At 44.8% G+C, this 13,783-nt stretch overlaps 2 protein-coding genes across 2 annotated transcripts; both read right to left on the bottom strand.

The window, feature by feature from the left end:
* Window positions 1-447: 447 nt before the first annotated feature.
* On the bottom strand, window positions 448-5,501 carry LOC124669910 (ABC transporter E family member 2-like). The gene is made up of 11 exons (XM_047206446.1): window positions 5,372-5,501; window positions 4,816-4,901; window positions 4,615-4,712; window positions 4,423-4,540; window positions 4,235-4,324; window positions 3,538-3,842; window positions 3,252-3,447; window positions 2,988-3,170; window positions 1,956-2,225; window positions 1,491-1,736; window positions 448-884 (listed from the first exon to the last, which is right to left on the bottom strand). The coding sequence occupies exons 1-11, from the start codon at window positions 5,472-5,474 to the stop codon at window positions 765-767; spliced, it is 1,815 nt and encodes a 604-aa protein (XP_047062402.1). The 5' UTR covers window positions 5,475-5,501; the 3' UTR covers window positions 448-764.
* A 3,110-nt stretch (window positions 5,502-8,611) lies between these two features.
* LOC124669909 (SART-1 family protein DOT2-like) lies at window positions 8,612-13,133 on the bottom strand. Its single transcript, XM_047206445.1, has 12 exons — window positions 12,569-13,133; window positions 12,270-12,435; window positions 12,123-12,186; window positions 11,851-11,964; window positions 11,672-11,765; window positions 11,530-11,596; window positions 11,393-11,452; window positions 10,665-11,271; window positions 10,206-10,564; window positions 9,720-9,940; window positions 9,063-9,144; window positions 8,612-8,970 (listed from the first exon to the last, which is right to left on the bottom strand). Exons 1-12 carry the CDS (start codon window positions 13,099-13,101, stop codon window positions 8,890-8,892), a joined length of 2,448 nt encoding a protein of 815 aa, XP_047062401.1. The 5' UTR covers window positions 13,102-13,133; the 3' UTR covers window positions 8,612-8,889.
* Between the last annotated feature and the right edge of the window lie 650 nt (window positions 13,134-13,783).

The following is a 13,783-nucleotide window of genomic DNA, read 5'->3' as shown; positions in this document are numbered from 1 at the left end:
TACCCACCTGGATCCACATGATAAACGGCAACGCCAACATCCAGGTTATTAAAAGAACTAGGTTGTAGCATACTCAGCACCTGTGTTTATTGAGTTTCTCCTCGTGAACCAGAGGGGGATTTGAGGGAGTCATCACAACTTCAATAAATGTCATTGCACCCACAAAGAGCGAGCTGCCACTGTAGAATCACACAAGTTTGCTCGTAGTGCCCTCAATTTAGATCCTGACCGCCACCAATTGATGGACCATGCTCCTGATCCTGTTTTCGTACCCCTAAGTACTTTATAACAGCAGACTCTTGGTCTAAAAATGAATTGGTTGATATTCTAATTATACACAAAAACATCTACCACAATTAGCACTCGATTAGATAATCAAGTTTGTTTTATGTGTGTGATTGAATGGTCGTGCATCTTTGCACACAGTATTTAACAGTAGACGCAAAATCGACTAACTGATGCATCTTTGCTCTAGAATCGACATTGATAATCAACAACTGATGACTGACACGAGAAAGCACTAGCAATACTAGTCAGGTCTCCGGTTCCTATACATAAATATTCTAATTAGGGGCGAATACAGACCAGCCAAATCGACCCAAGGTGACGGCTACACACACAAAAGACTGAAAATCTGCTGCTGGCACACACTGTTTAGGCAACGAGTTTGCCTGCTGATGGCATCGCTGCCCTATCACAATTCAAGGAGATTAAATAAGCCCAAGCTCTCCGATTAGCCTCACAAATCTATCTCCCAGCATCACTCAGTCATCAAGATAGTAATACGATCCTGCCGACTTCTGCTCCCGGTCCTTGATAGAGTCAAGCTTGTTGATCCTCGGCCTGTAGTTGGTCGGGTCTCTTCTGAAAGTGATGTCAAGATGCTGCCAATAAACAAGAAACCACAAATTACTACTCCCAGAATTGATACATGGAAGCAAACAGGGGCACGTCTCCTATATTACTACATGTTATTAAATAACCTAATGACATGTATTACATGACAAATATTATTAGCTTCAAACCACAACTTTTTTGCTTTTCCAACATCTGTCCGCTCATTGCATTTTCTGGAATTAAATGATATATATGCAAAGCTGTTGTTCAGCATATACTTCCTGCATTCCCTTTTAAGACTCTAATTGGTACAAAGCTGTACTAAATCAAAGTCAATTAAAAGGGAAAAAAGGGAGTATAAATATTTGTAATATCTGATTTTAACTGTGAACAGTGCCTTTTCATATTCATATTTATATATTTGTACATCGATGTCAGATAATTAAGCATATGCTTGACAGGCAGAACATATTTTCCTAACCTAAAACTAAATTTATTTGTAGAATTGGATCCTGAATGTATATATAGACTACATGTTCTTATAAGCAATAAGATATTACACTGAAAAAACAGTCTTGCAGCAAGCTGAGAATAAAATGAGAAATTATAACCTTAGTCATAAAAATCAAGATGGAGGCTGTTTCGGCACTTACCGACAAGAATCTGTTCATTCCAGACACCAGGGACTGAGGAGTACAGGCGGTACACTCGACGGAAGGCTGCCCCTCGTAGACAACCACCTTGTCAGCCAAGTAAGCTGCCATGATGAAATCATGCTCCACGATGAACGCAGTCTTCCTGGCATGGAGGATGTATCTCTTGATGACCTTCGAGGCAACGATACGCTGCTCTGAATCAAGGTACGCGCTCGGCTCGTCGATCAAGTAGATGTCTGCAGGCTGAAAAGACAAATAAACACAAAGTTAGTATCCAAAACCTGACGGTAGATATCTACAGGCTGAACAATAACCACAAGTTAGTATCCAAAAGCTAAAATTATTCACGCTCATAGTCTCAATAAATATATACTAGAATCTGACTGACAAGATTTATAAAATCAGCACATTCTATTTTATAGAACTCGTAAACAACGTTAGGTAAAACAAGAAAAGAAAAACCTTTCCAAGGCAAAGACATAATGCCACCCTTTGGAGTTCTCCACCAGATAGAGTCATAACATCATGATCCATGAGCTGCTCCATTTGTAGTGGCTTCATGACATCAGATGTAAACTGAGGATGCATATATGACTCCCTTATTTTCTTGTGAAACAACTGCCTCACTGAACCTGTGAATTTCGGGCTAAGCTTTTGAGGCTTGTAGGACACGTTAAATTCGGGAATTTCGATCTTGGTTCCTTCCTCAGTATCTGGCTTCAAGTGCCCAGCCTGTCCCAGTCATAAAAGCCAATGAACATAAGGACCAAGTATTTCATCAATTCAAGTGCAAATTTGATTAAAAACTTCTGATTCGAGAGCAGTTGTATGGAATTGAACTGTACTATTAGAAAGTTCAAGCGAATAAGAAAAACAGGACACCATCAATCAATATTTAAAATTCTGATCTTGAGAGGGTTGGTGAAAATATTTAAGAATTTATCACGGAATTTATGGCATTATAGATTAATTGTGCAAAGCTTCCATTTGTATCTTTTCAAACATAACACTATTTACACGAATGTAACACTGCCTTAGACAATCAACAGCACTATTTGCAGAGAGAAGGGATGTGGGGAGGAAGGAATTGAGAGATGTACCAGCATTCTCATGAATGTAGTTTTCAAATGCAAACCAAGTGTTCGTCAATTTAAATGCAAACTAGATTACAAACTTCTTCTATAGAAGAGTAGTTATCTGGTAACAGTTATGACTCCAGGACAGTTGTCTGGAATTGAACTGTACTATCAGAGAATCAGCTATAAGTTTAAGTGGATAAGAAAAACAGGATACCATCACTATTTCAAATTCTAATATATACATGGTTTCTCATATTACTTATAAGAAGGAAGTTATCAAAAAAATTACGGCATTATAGATCAAGAGCGAAAGCTTCCATTTGTATCTTTTAAAACAATAGCACTATTTACACGAATGTGACAGTGCCTTAGACAGAGGGAAGGGAGGTGGGGAGGAAGGGGTTGAGAGATGTACCAGCATTCTGATGAATGTAGTTTTCCCCGTCCCATTCTCACCAAGCATCACAACAATTTGAGAATCAGTGAATTCACCTTCCATGACAGTGAGCTTGAAATCTCCCAGGGTTTTGCTCATGGTAGGGTACCTGTACCGCTGGTATGTCTCAATCTCCTCCACATTTTCCTGGCTTTCCACAATCTAGAACAACAATACAAACATCAGAAGAATGTTTCATCACAGCACAAGGATCTGAAATACAATCTGCATATGTTACCTTACCTTAAATGTAAGAGATTCATTTCTAAACTTTAGATTTTCAGTCGGAACAAATCCAGCGAGGAAAATATTGATACCTTCTCGGACCGAAAAAGGCAGTGTAACTACACCATAAGCACCTGGCTTTCCATATAAGCAGCAAATAAAGTCGGACAAGTAATCTAAGACACTCAAGTCATGTTCCACAACAATGACATAGCTGGAAAAAATAATCAGAGAGTACTAGTCAGTATTTTTTTAAGGCTTTCAAAGTATCAGAAAGATAATCATGAAAAACAATATGCATTACCTATCCGTTCTAAGCAAGGACCTTATCACCTGCGCAGCCTTCAGTCTCTGCTTAACATCAAGATAACTGGAGGGTTCATCAAACATGTAAATTTCTGCACTTTGCACAGCAACAGCTGCTATTGCAAATCTCTGGAGCTCACCGCCAGAAAGATCTGCCACATTTCGGTCTATAACTTGGTTCAATTCAAGGTCAACGCACAATTGAGCTTTCAGACCCGTGTCATCTTGCCGGCCAAGTATTTGCCCCACATTTCCTTGAACATTTCTTGGAATGTTGTCAACATATTGAGGCTTCATGATAGCCTGAAAAAACAATGCGAGGGATCAGAGCTACTCAACTGTAAAAAATAAAATATACAATACAACAGTCTATTAAATAATACGAAGAGAGCAGGTATTTGGGTTTCAGCCAGTAAGAGCATGCCAATAACTACAAGACTTGTACACCACTATATGTGTACTCTGCGACACTTCACATAGTAATAATGTTGTATGGCTGAATGTCTACATGACTATTGTCACATATGATAAAACGTAACAGAAAAATAATGCGGCAAGTGTGTCGTGATTGTAAACAAGATATCACAATCTTCTTGTTAAAAAGTAAATACTACATTGCCTGAAAAAATGGTAAATACGAACAAACCCTGCCTGAATTATGAATAAGTGAGTAAAAAACTGTGGCAATATAGTACCTTGAGGTTATCCTCCAGCATACGTGTAAAATAATTCTGAAGTTCAGACCCACGGAAGTATGTGAGGATGTCCTGCCAATCAGGTGGATTCTGCAGGGGGAAAAAAGAAGCTCAAAGCTAAATAACCCTATCTCGAGCAGGTCACAGAATAGAAATTAAATATTTTGCATAGAAGGAACGAAATATACTTTGAATCGTCCCAGATTCGGCTTGATCTTGCCAGCTAAGATATGGAGTGCTGTTGACTTCCCAATTCCATTTGTTCCCACGAGGCCCAAAACCTGGCCAGGCCTTGGAACAGGCAGCCTGCAAGTGCAAAACATCAGTAATTGCACAAATGGCATACAAGTCCATCCAGATGTCTTGATCAAAGAAAGTACCTGTGCAACTTGAAGCTATTTGGCCCATAACGATGCGTGGTATCCTTGTCCAGATCTTTTGGGAGATTGATTATATCGATGGCACCAAATGGGCATTTCTGCAGTTACAGAGTGGGTTATATACATACTAGAGACCGATCGGTCGAGCTCATACATTGCAGTAGTGGCGCCGAAGCCGTAAGCATATATGTATGTAAATACCTTGACACAGATACCACAACCAATGCACAGCTCTTCAGAGATGAACGCAAACTTGGCTGCGGGGCTGACTTCAATGCAAAGTTTCCCTGTACAGCAAACCAGCAAATATCCATTGTAATGCACCTCAATCAGAGTATTTATGTCAGGGTCCTTACAGAACAGGGCAGGAAGCCGGAAGCATACACAATACAATCAAAGGTTTGGCATTGTTTTTCACGGACTACTACAAAGCACAAGTCTTTTCAGCGCCATTCAAAAGTTTCGGCATTGTTTCATGCGCGCGGGGACGCTTTACCTATACTATCAAAGGCGCATCTTTTCAAGGGGCGGAGCCAGCTAATAATTAATTAGTCGCAATTGGCACGAGCACAAGATTAAAGGGGCCCGCGGTAGGTACGGGTGCAGAATTAGGGGCGCCGCGCGCGGTGCCCCGGATCTCGCAAGGAATCGACCAGCGCGCGGCGGCAGATCAAACACCTAAACCAGCATCGGCAACTAACAGAAGCATCCGAAACGAGAATCCGGCGAGTTTAGGACGGGGAGGGGGGAAGCTTACCGATCTTGACGACGGGGCAGCTCTTTTTACACTCCTGGCGGCACTTTTTAGGTTTGCACCTGTCCTCGTTCACAATTGCGATCCGGGTCAGCCGGTCGGCCATCTTGCGGCGGCGATCTCGGACGGGCGGGGCGAGGAGCGCGCGCGCGTGGAGGTGGAAGGAAGCCCTGGGCCCTGGCGGCGCCGGCGAGGCTGCTGATGCGCTACAGCTAGACGAACCAAGCCGAGGCGGCGCGAGTTGGGTGTCGGGCTACACGAGCAAAGCCGAGGCTGGATTATAGTAGGACGATCCAGCCCAGGTGGAAACTGTTGTCCTGAACCGACCCGGACGGCCCGCGCGCGGTAAAGGCATGTCTAGCCGCCGGCCGGATCATGGACACGTCCCTTTGGATCCCCGCAGATAAGAAATACTAGGTAAAAACCCTTATTTAACTGCTCGATATAAAAATATCCAATCTTTTTTATTTAATTTGATGCATTCTTGGCTCGAGTTGGGTCGATGCAGACAGCGGGCGCTGGGGTAGCGCTCGCTGTCTGCGTCAACCCAACTCGAGCCAAATTCAAACCAAGAATGCATCGCAAAGGAATGGGGCCTGCAAAAATATACCTGGCATTGTATCTTCGACTTCTGGTGGGTGAAATATGGTAAGACGCATCGCTTTCACCGCTCGCTCGGTCGCCGCCACAAATCACCCTCGGATTCGAGCGTGCCACAAGCTGATCTTCTACTGTGCCAAATGGTGTCGGCCAATTCCTTGCGTGGCACTAGCATTTTTGCGCCGCGCGGAGGCAGCTCAACAGCGGAGAGACGTGCGCCAGAGGCCTCGACCGGGCGGTGGCCGCGCATCCCTGAGCAAGCGCGCATCCACGACACCCTCTCTCGCTGCTTGTGTGGGCGGAGATCATACTTCACGACAACGATGGTGAGGCGGGGCTATCGAGGGTGGTGCGTCCCACGGCGCTCGGTCCACCATCGGCCCTTCCCATCGCGCTCCCGACACCCCCTCCGAATCTGACACCAACGAGTACAAGACGACACTAACCCCCACCGAGAGGGAGCGCCGCAATCTACTCATCGTGCAACGTTGGTCCCTCACCACCATCACCACCGATGTCCCCCAAGACCTAATGATGTATCACGGGCTAGCTAATCTAGTTTAGAAACTAGCACTAGTAGAAAATGGGTTATTAGTCCCAGTTTAGGACGGCCACTAGTCTCGGTTGCCTAACGAGACTAAAACCTCCTATTTTTGTCCCGGATACCTTACGAACCATGACTAAAATCTCTCCACGTGGCCACTATGGGGATTTTTTTTTCGAAACATGAGGTGGTATTTTATTAGAGTGACACTTGACGGGTACAATTTGCATACAGGCCCTTTACAATACTTGCCCTAAAGAACCTAGTATTTGAAGATAAGGCCTGCAACTTTACAAAGCACACCCCAGAACAAAATGTGGAAAAGCAATCAGGTCCTGGAGCACCACCGTCGTCGCTCGCTGGCATCCTCAAAGGGTCGCCGCCAAGGAATGGAGAGAAGGTGCTCGAACTCTTCCGTCCGGCGAGAAACCACCCCCGCTGGCAACCTCCTCGCCGCCGGGAACGAATCACTTGGCTGCGAGGAGGCGTCGAGCTCCAACAGGGACAGGGAGATGCCTCCGTCTTGGAGGCAGAGAAACGGCCGTCACGTCGGCTGCAGATCACAGCGGCCATGGCGGCAGCTGCGTGTTTGCGCTTGTAGAGGAACCACCGAAGATAGATCTGGCGCCGTCTGTTCGAAAGCTCCGCACCGCCCCTTCTTCTCCCCTCGCCTCCATGGCCGGACAGAGAAAGAGATCGGGCTGTGCAGCCCTTAAGCAGATGACACCAGCGAACCCTATTCATCTCACTCTTCACAGGAGACAGCAAGGCATTTCCCCCCTCGCCACCATGGCCGGCCGGGGAACAGATCTTGCTGTAATCTTCACGGCCGTGCTCCTCCCCCCTGCCGTCACGGACAGCCAGGAGGAGCAAGTCAACCACCGAACACCTGCAAAGAAAGAAATAACTACAAAGCCCTTTATTGATGGAGACGCTGGAGTAGAAAGCCCACCGCAGCTGCTCCCGCCGTTGGAGCTCACCGCCGTCGACCCACCACCAGAAGCTCCAGATCCTGGCCAGAGATCCAGAAGCCCTACTCCTAAACACCGGCAAAAAGCCAAAAAACTTACATATACACCTAAGATCTACTCCAGCGCCTCTCCGTCGCCATCTCCGACCGGCTGAGCCGGCGGAGAAGGCTCGGGATCGGCCCGGCCGGCAGGGGAGACTTTCAGAGACGGAAGGGGGAGAGAGGGAGAGGGGAGGAGAGAAGAGCGGTTGCTTTTGATGCCCGCCACTATGGGGATGGAGGAAGACTTGAGGCCCAGTTCTTTTGGCGGCTTCTCCGAGAAGCTGCCCTCCCCCAAGCTTCCTGAGGAAGCCAATGACAAAATTTGGTGAGGCTTCCAAATTAGTTTAGTCTTTGATCTCTCGCCTATACTTCATCAAACGAAAATTTGGCCCACCGGTGACTTTCTTAGATTCACAGAGATTAACGGCCCATCGGTGCTCGGTCCAGCCGGTCGGACAAAGCCTGAGGGCATGTACAATGGTCTAGACAGGTGGTGTCTATAATAGCACTCCATATCATATATAGACAGTAGTATAGACAGTGTCTACAATGGTCTATCTGTAAGCTATCTATTTTTAGCCATAACCATGTGTGAGTATAAGTTATAGACACCCTTCATACAACAATAAAAATGCTGTCTGTAAGCCGTCTGTAAGAAGCCTACAGACTGTCTGTAACTTTACAGACAGCCTCCCTCTCTCTCCTCATTCTCTTTGCTCCACATCACCAAAATCACCTATAACTACCCCTTATAGACAGCTGAGTCATCACCATTGTACATGCCCTGACGGCCCATCGGATTGGTGGCCGGACTGAGCCAGTTGTCGTGCAGTGTGACACATTTTTCTTTTGATTGAGGGGATGCAGCGTGACACTTTTTTTTTAAAATGAGCGTCACACATTGTTAATTCGTTATCTTCTGCTTCAAAATGGGCATTATCAGCAATCAATAGCAATACATGGGGGACTTTATCAAAAAAATATCATCCGACTTACTTGGAGTAATACTTAACGCAGAAAATTAAAAGCTGCATAAAACTGACCATAACTCCAATTTAAGAACAACAAGATGTCACAGAAAATATAACAAACAAATGTATATTTGCAACCCGAGGAGCGTGCATGTACAAGTACTGTATGGGAAGAGTTACCAAACTTACACCACCTGTGTCAGTATTATAGCCATAAAATCTAGGACCCAAATTTACAGATTCTTACATTTCAGCGCATCTCATGATTGATCCTGCTTGTACTGGGTATCTCAGGTTCTTGCATTACAACACCCGTTTCGCACTGGCATCCATGTCGGCTACTCAAAATCTGCTAAAACTCGCTCTTCCTACAATCTCCTACTCAGTCAGGTCCTCAGTGTTTCGGCTTCTTTGGAGGCAGCGGAGGCATGCCTCCAGACTGGGCACTTCGTTTGATGCCCAAAAAGAGCTCCACCTATCAAAAGAAAGCATGTAAGTCAGTCAGTTACTCATATCTCTCCGATATGGCCAAAACTACAATGTACAGTTAAGTGAAGAGCGCACAACCTTTTTGTCCCCAAGCATGGGCGTCAGACTCCCAGGATGTGATCTCTCCACGCTAGCAAAACCACTCGCGTCACCTGCCGGACTACATCACATAGAAAAACTTGATCAGCCATCATATACCAAGAAAGAAACTAACAGGAAGACAGATTACTGGAAGGGGGGAGCTAACAAGTAACATGAGCCGTTTGATGAGATGATGGGTAACTAGACTGAACTGGGGTTTGTTCGCATACAGTTATCCACAACTCAATCAGTGTCTCAAAACAATAATCATCAATGTGGCCCTCGAGCCATTAAAATCTTAATCCAAATCACCCAAAACTTATCCAACGGTCCATATCCAGAAGTTAAGCAGCATCCCAAAGTGAGTTTGCACTAGATAGTAGATACCAAGAGTAAAGTCCAGCATCAGCAATGAGTAATGACCAAATATACATTAATAACCTGAGCTACCAAACAAAAGGAAATTTGGTGAAACTAAGAGTGCCATAACCCCTACAGATCCAGACTAACTTCAGAGCATTTTCTGTGAAGGCATTTGAGGATATCAAAGCAACAAAAAAAGACCCCATGAAAAAAAAGGCACTAAGAAAGCATAATAGCATCAACACAACTAACAAATATGCACTATGCAAATTGTAAGTGTTTACCACATACCCTGATTTTGCATTGCCACTTAAGACAAGGTATGGTGTTTGGCCACGAGCTTGAGCCTCTCTCATCTTTTCTGCGGACATCAAAGGCGTGTCAGAAGATTTCATTTGCTTTGTTTTCAAATCATCCTGGTACTTCTTCTGCCGTTTTTCCAGCTTCATTTTGCCTGGTCCCTTGCCGTGGAATTTGTGCGACAGATCCCGAAATGCCTCCTTAGGTGTCATCTGCAAGAGAACATGAAGTAATGGTAAATAGCATATAATTATGTTGAGGTTACACAAATACAAATGGAACAAATAAGCTAGTATCATCCTAACAGAAAAGGTTGGTACAAAAAAATGTACATATCAAAGTGTATATAATGGTAAAAAGGCGGTCTAGCTAATGTTGTCTAAATTTACCACCAAGATGCAGTTCAGTAGATTAGACTTCATAGATAGGAGACTCAGGTGTGAGGGTGGGTAGGATAGCGTGCAGATGATTACTTACCACTCGACCGAATTCATCCATTCTTTCTATGCGAATTTCTTTTGGTCCATCCTCAATACCAACAAGCTTGCTTTTCTTCTTGTCTGTGGTTCTGCCTCCCCAGTTTGTGCCCTCATTGAGGGTACCTCGCTCCTGAAGAAACTTCAAAGCTCCAGCCAAACCCTTGCCAACTGCAGCTTCATGCACAACCTCATCCGGTACGACTTCTTCTTCCTCTGCATCCTTTTTAGGGTCTTCAATGACAGTTTCCTCTTTGATCACTCCCAATCTGTTCGTGTCATCTTTTGCTACGGTACCTGAAGGCATATCATCATCATCTTCATCCATAAACACATCTTCTGCTTCTGGCTTGCGTGTTTCTGCAATAAGGTAACAGCAGTAGTTAATATAAATATAATTAATAGTCAAGCTCTGTACAACTGCTACAAAGTTCATTACAAAAAACTTCAAGTAGGTTACCTTCATTTAACTGCAGGCCCCACACAAACTCTTCCATCTCTGTGATAACAACTTTATTCTGTTGTGCATCTCCCTCTGCAGCATCAGCATCTCCTTGGCCCTTGTTCGCAGTAGCCAGTTCTGCTACAGACTGAGGACCAGAACCAGCAGCCTCTTCCTGCTTCCTTAGAGATAGCTTCCTTGCTTGCTCCAGAGACTTCTGCAGATCTTCGTAATCATCACCAAAAACCAGTTCTTCCTCTTCAGCTGGTTTACCAGGCATTTTCTCATGACGCAGTGCTTTTGATGCCTCTTCAGCCTTTGAAATGGCCGCTTGGTATGCAGTGCTTCGCTTTTCAGCATCAGCCTTTTGCTCCATCTCCCTAGCAGCCTGTCGTTTACCATCATTCCTTGACCCACGATCAGCAGCTCCCAATCCAGAAGCAATAGCTTCTGCTTCAAGTGCATCAAGATCTAGCTTTTCTTTCTTCCTATGGGATTTCTTTTTCTTTGGTTTCTTAAACTGAAGCATCTCATCAGCGGTAAAGTAATCTGATGTCATCTTTGCTGCAGAAGTAAGGTCTTCTGTCCTTTTTTGAACAGAACCACCTTCAATCCTTTTGCGGAGCTGTCAACATGAAAATGTCAATTAGTATGTATGCAAAGCTCCATCCATGGTATATCCAGGTTGCACCGGATAGCTACACTACCAATGGCATCTTATGCTTACTAGGGAAAATATAAGTTACCTCTTCCAACTTCTTCTCTGCTTCACCAGTGAAGCGTCCACCTTCATCAAGTGTCACTCCCTGTCAAGCGAAGGGGCAAAACGGTTAAAGAAACATCAATAAAATATCTACTAACTGAAGAAGAACAGCATGTTTACCTCATCTTCCATTGGATCATCATAATGCGATAGCATAGGTTTCTTTGACAATGGGTCATCACTGAACCTACCGACAGGTTGAAGAAAACATATATTAGAAAGAGAAAATCAATCAAAGGAACATCACAAGTAGTAAGCTTACTTGTCCTCGTATGTTCCTTTCTTCTGCGCAGCATTGTAAGCTTCGTTTCTTTGCTTCTGCTCACCAATCTCGATGTTCTCAAGCATATCAGCCTCTACAAATTTTGTTTTTTACTAGAGTTAAAAAAAGGTTAGAGGGAACATGTAATAATAGAGAGTGAAACAACAACAGCACATTACCTTCATTGATGTCCCCGTCAGCCAGGATACTCTGATCTTTGAGAGTCATGACAACTGCTCCACCTTCTATGACTTTGTCAAGCCCATGAAGAACCTTCACTCCAGATAAGTGATCTTTTCTCAAAACAATAGGGGAAACAAGAGGAACATGTTACTATGACTGCTATTGACAGAATACTATGACTAAAAATAACTCAATACAGCAACAAATAATATTATTGGTTGACAAAATAAACTTTGCTAGTTCAAAGGATTTGTAGAGGACTGACTACCTCCGCCATGTTTATCTTCCACATCATCATCATCATCATCACTATTTTCTGCCAACATATCATCCTGAAAGTTTTAACACATGAAAATTCGTAAATAACATGCATCATGCTGGACAATATACCCAAAACCAATCATTAAATCATAACCTGTTCCTCAAATACTCGTGCAAGACGTAACGCCTTCTCTTTTTCAGCTTGTCTTTTTTCGTCAAGTTTACGACTCTTGCCTACCCATGATAATATCTCTGAAGCATCATCTTTATCATCCAGTATTCCTCCTTCTTTTTTCTCCTTCAACCTTTCTTCCTTTGCCCTGAAGCAAATAACCTAAATTAGAAATTATTTGTACCGTCAAACGTTCAATGGAGAGATTTGCCAGCGAGGCAAATTCTTATAACTGAAAAAAGGCTAGTGAAGTGAAAAGAAAGATTTACTTAAGGGCATACCTAGCGATGCGCTCCCTGAGGACAGACGTGGAGGCCTGGTCAGCCTCTCCTGAGGGATCAGCTCCCTTCTTCTGGTCTCCCTCTTCGCGCTTAGACAAATCAGCCTCTTCTCCGCGGTCCTTTCCCCTCGACTTCTCATGTTCTCTATCCTCCTTCTCCTTGGTCTTCTCCCTGTTGCGGCTCCTCTCTTTGTCCCTATCCCTCCGCTCCCTCTCTGTATCCCTTTCCCGGTCCTTGACTCGATCACGGTCTCGGCCACGGTCACGCTCTGAATCTCTGTCCCTGTTCTTGCTGCTATCCCTGTCCCTGTCTCTGTCCCTATCCCTATCTCTGTCCCTATGTTTGGTATCATCCTTGTCCCTCCTCCTCTCATCCTTATCTTTCTCCCTATCCTTGTCCCTCCTCCCACTGCCCTGGTGATCCTTCTCCTCTCTTCTGTGCCTATCCCTCCTGTCCTTGCCACGGTGCCTATCCCCACCGTCGACATCCATCTCTTCCACCACCGCATCCCTAGCATCGTCAGCCTCCCCCATTACCACAGTCCAGAATCAACAGCAAGCAGCAGCTTCCTGGCCTGGAAAATTACAGGATGGTGATCAGTCAGAGCACACTAAACAATAGAATACCTGCCCCCAAATTCAGTGGCATCATAACACTTCAACTGAAGGAGCATAATGGATCTCGTACATTTGTTGTAATCTACTGGATTGCCCCATCTCTTACTAGTAAACAGGTTTCTTGTTAAGACATAACAACAAGTAGCCCATTCGAGAAAACCCTAAGAGGCCTCCACATCGCTGGCCAATGGCCGTCCGGGGACACCGGACTGCACAGGTCGCTTGCGAGCAGAGAGGGAACCCTCGCTGTTTTCTTCTCCTCTCCAAACCGGACGCATTCGTATTGCTAGACCTAATCCAAAAACAATCTCTTTACCTGACACGTAAAATGGCTCGACTAATCTGGGAACCACAAGGCTATAATAATAATAACGAAGAATTATTCACGCGCTAATTCGCATTCCCATACATGGATTCCTGTCGCTGCGACGGGCGCGCGCGCGCGTCCCACCAAGTAAGTCCGCAATTCGCCAGGCTAGCTCACGTCTCGCACGGTCAGGCTTCACAAGTCCCTCCCGCGAAACCTAGGGTTTGATGGATCGCACGCGCAACGGGAAATACAACGCAGGGGGGAGGGGTCAGGGGAGGGGAGGAGAAG

Source organism: Lolium rigidum, chromosome 7 (assembly GCF_022539505.1).
Source record: "Lolium rigidum isolate FL_2022 chromosome 7, APGP_CSIRO_Lrig_0.1, whole genome shotgun sequence".
In the NCBI taxonomy this organism is placed as follows: Eukaryota; Viridiplantae; Streptophyta; class Magnoliopsida; order Poales; family Poaceae; genus Lolium; species Lolium rigidum.
Note: the sequence above shows the minus strand (reverse complement) of the source record. Positions and strands in the feature narration are given on the sequence as shown.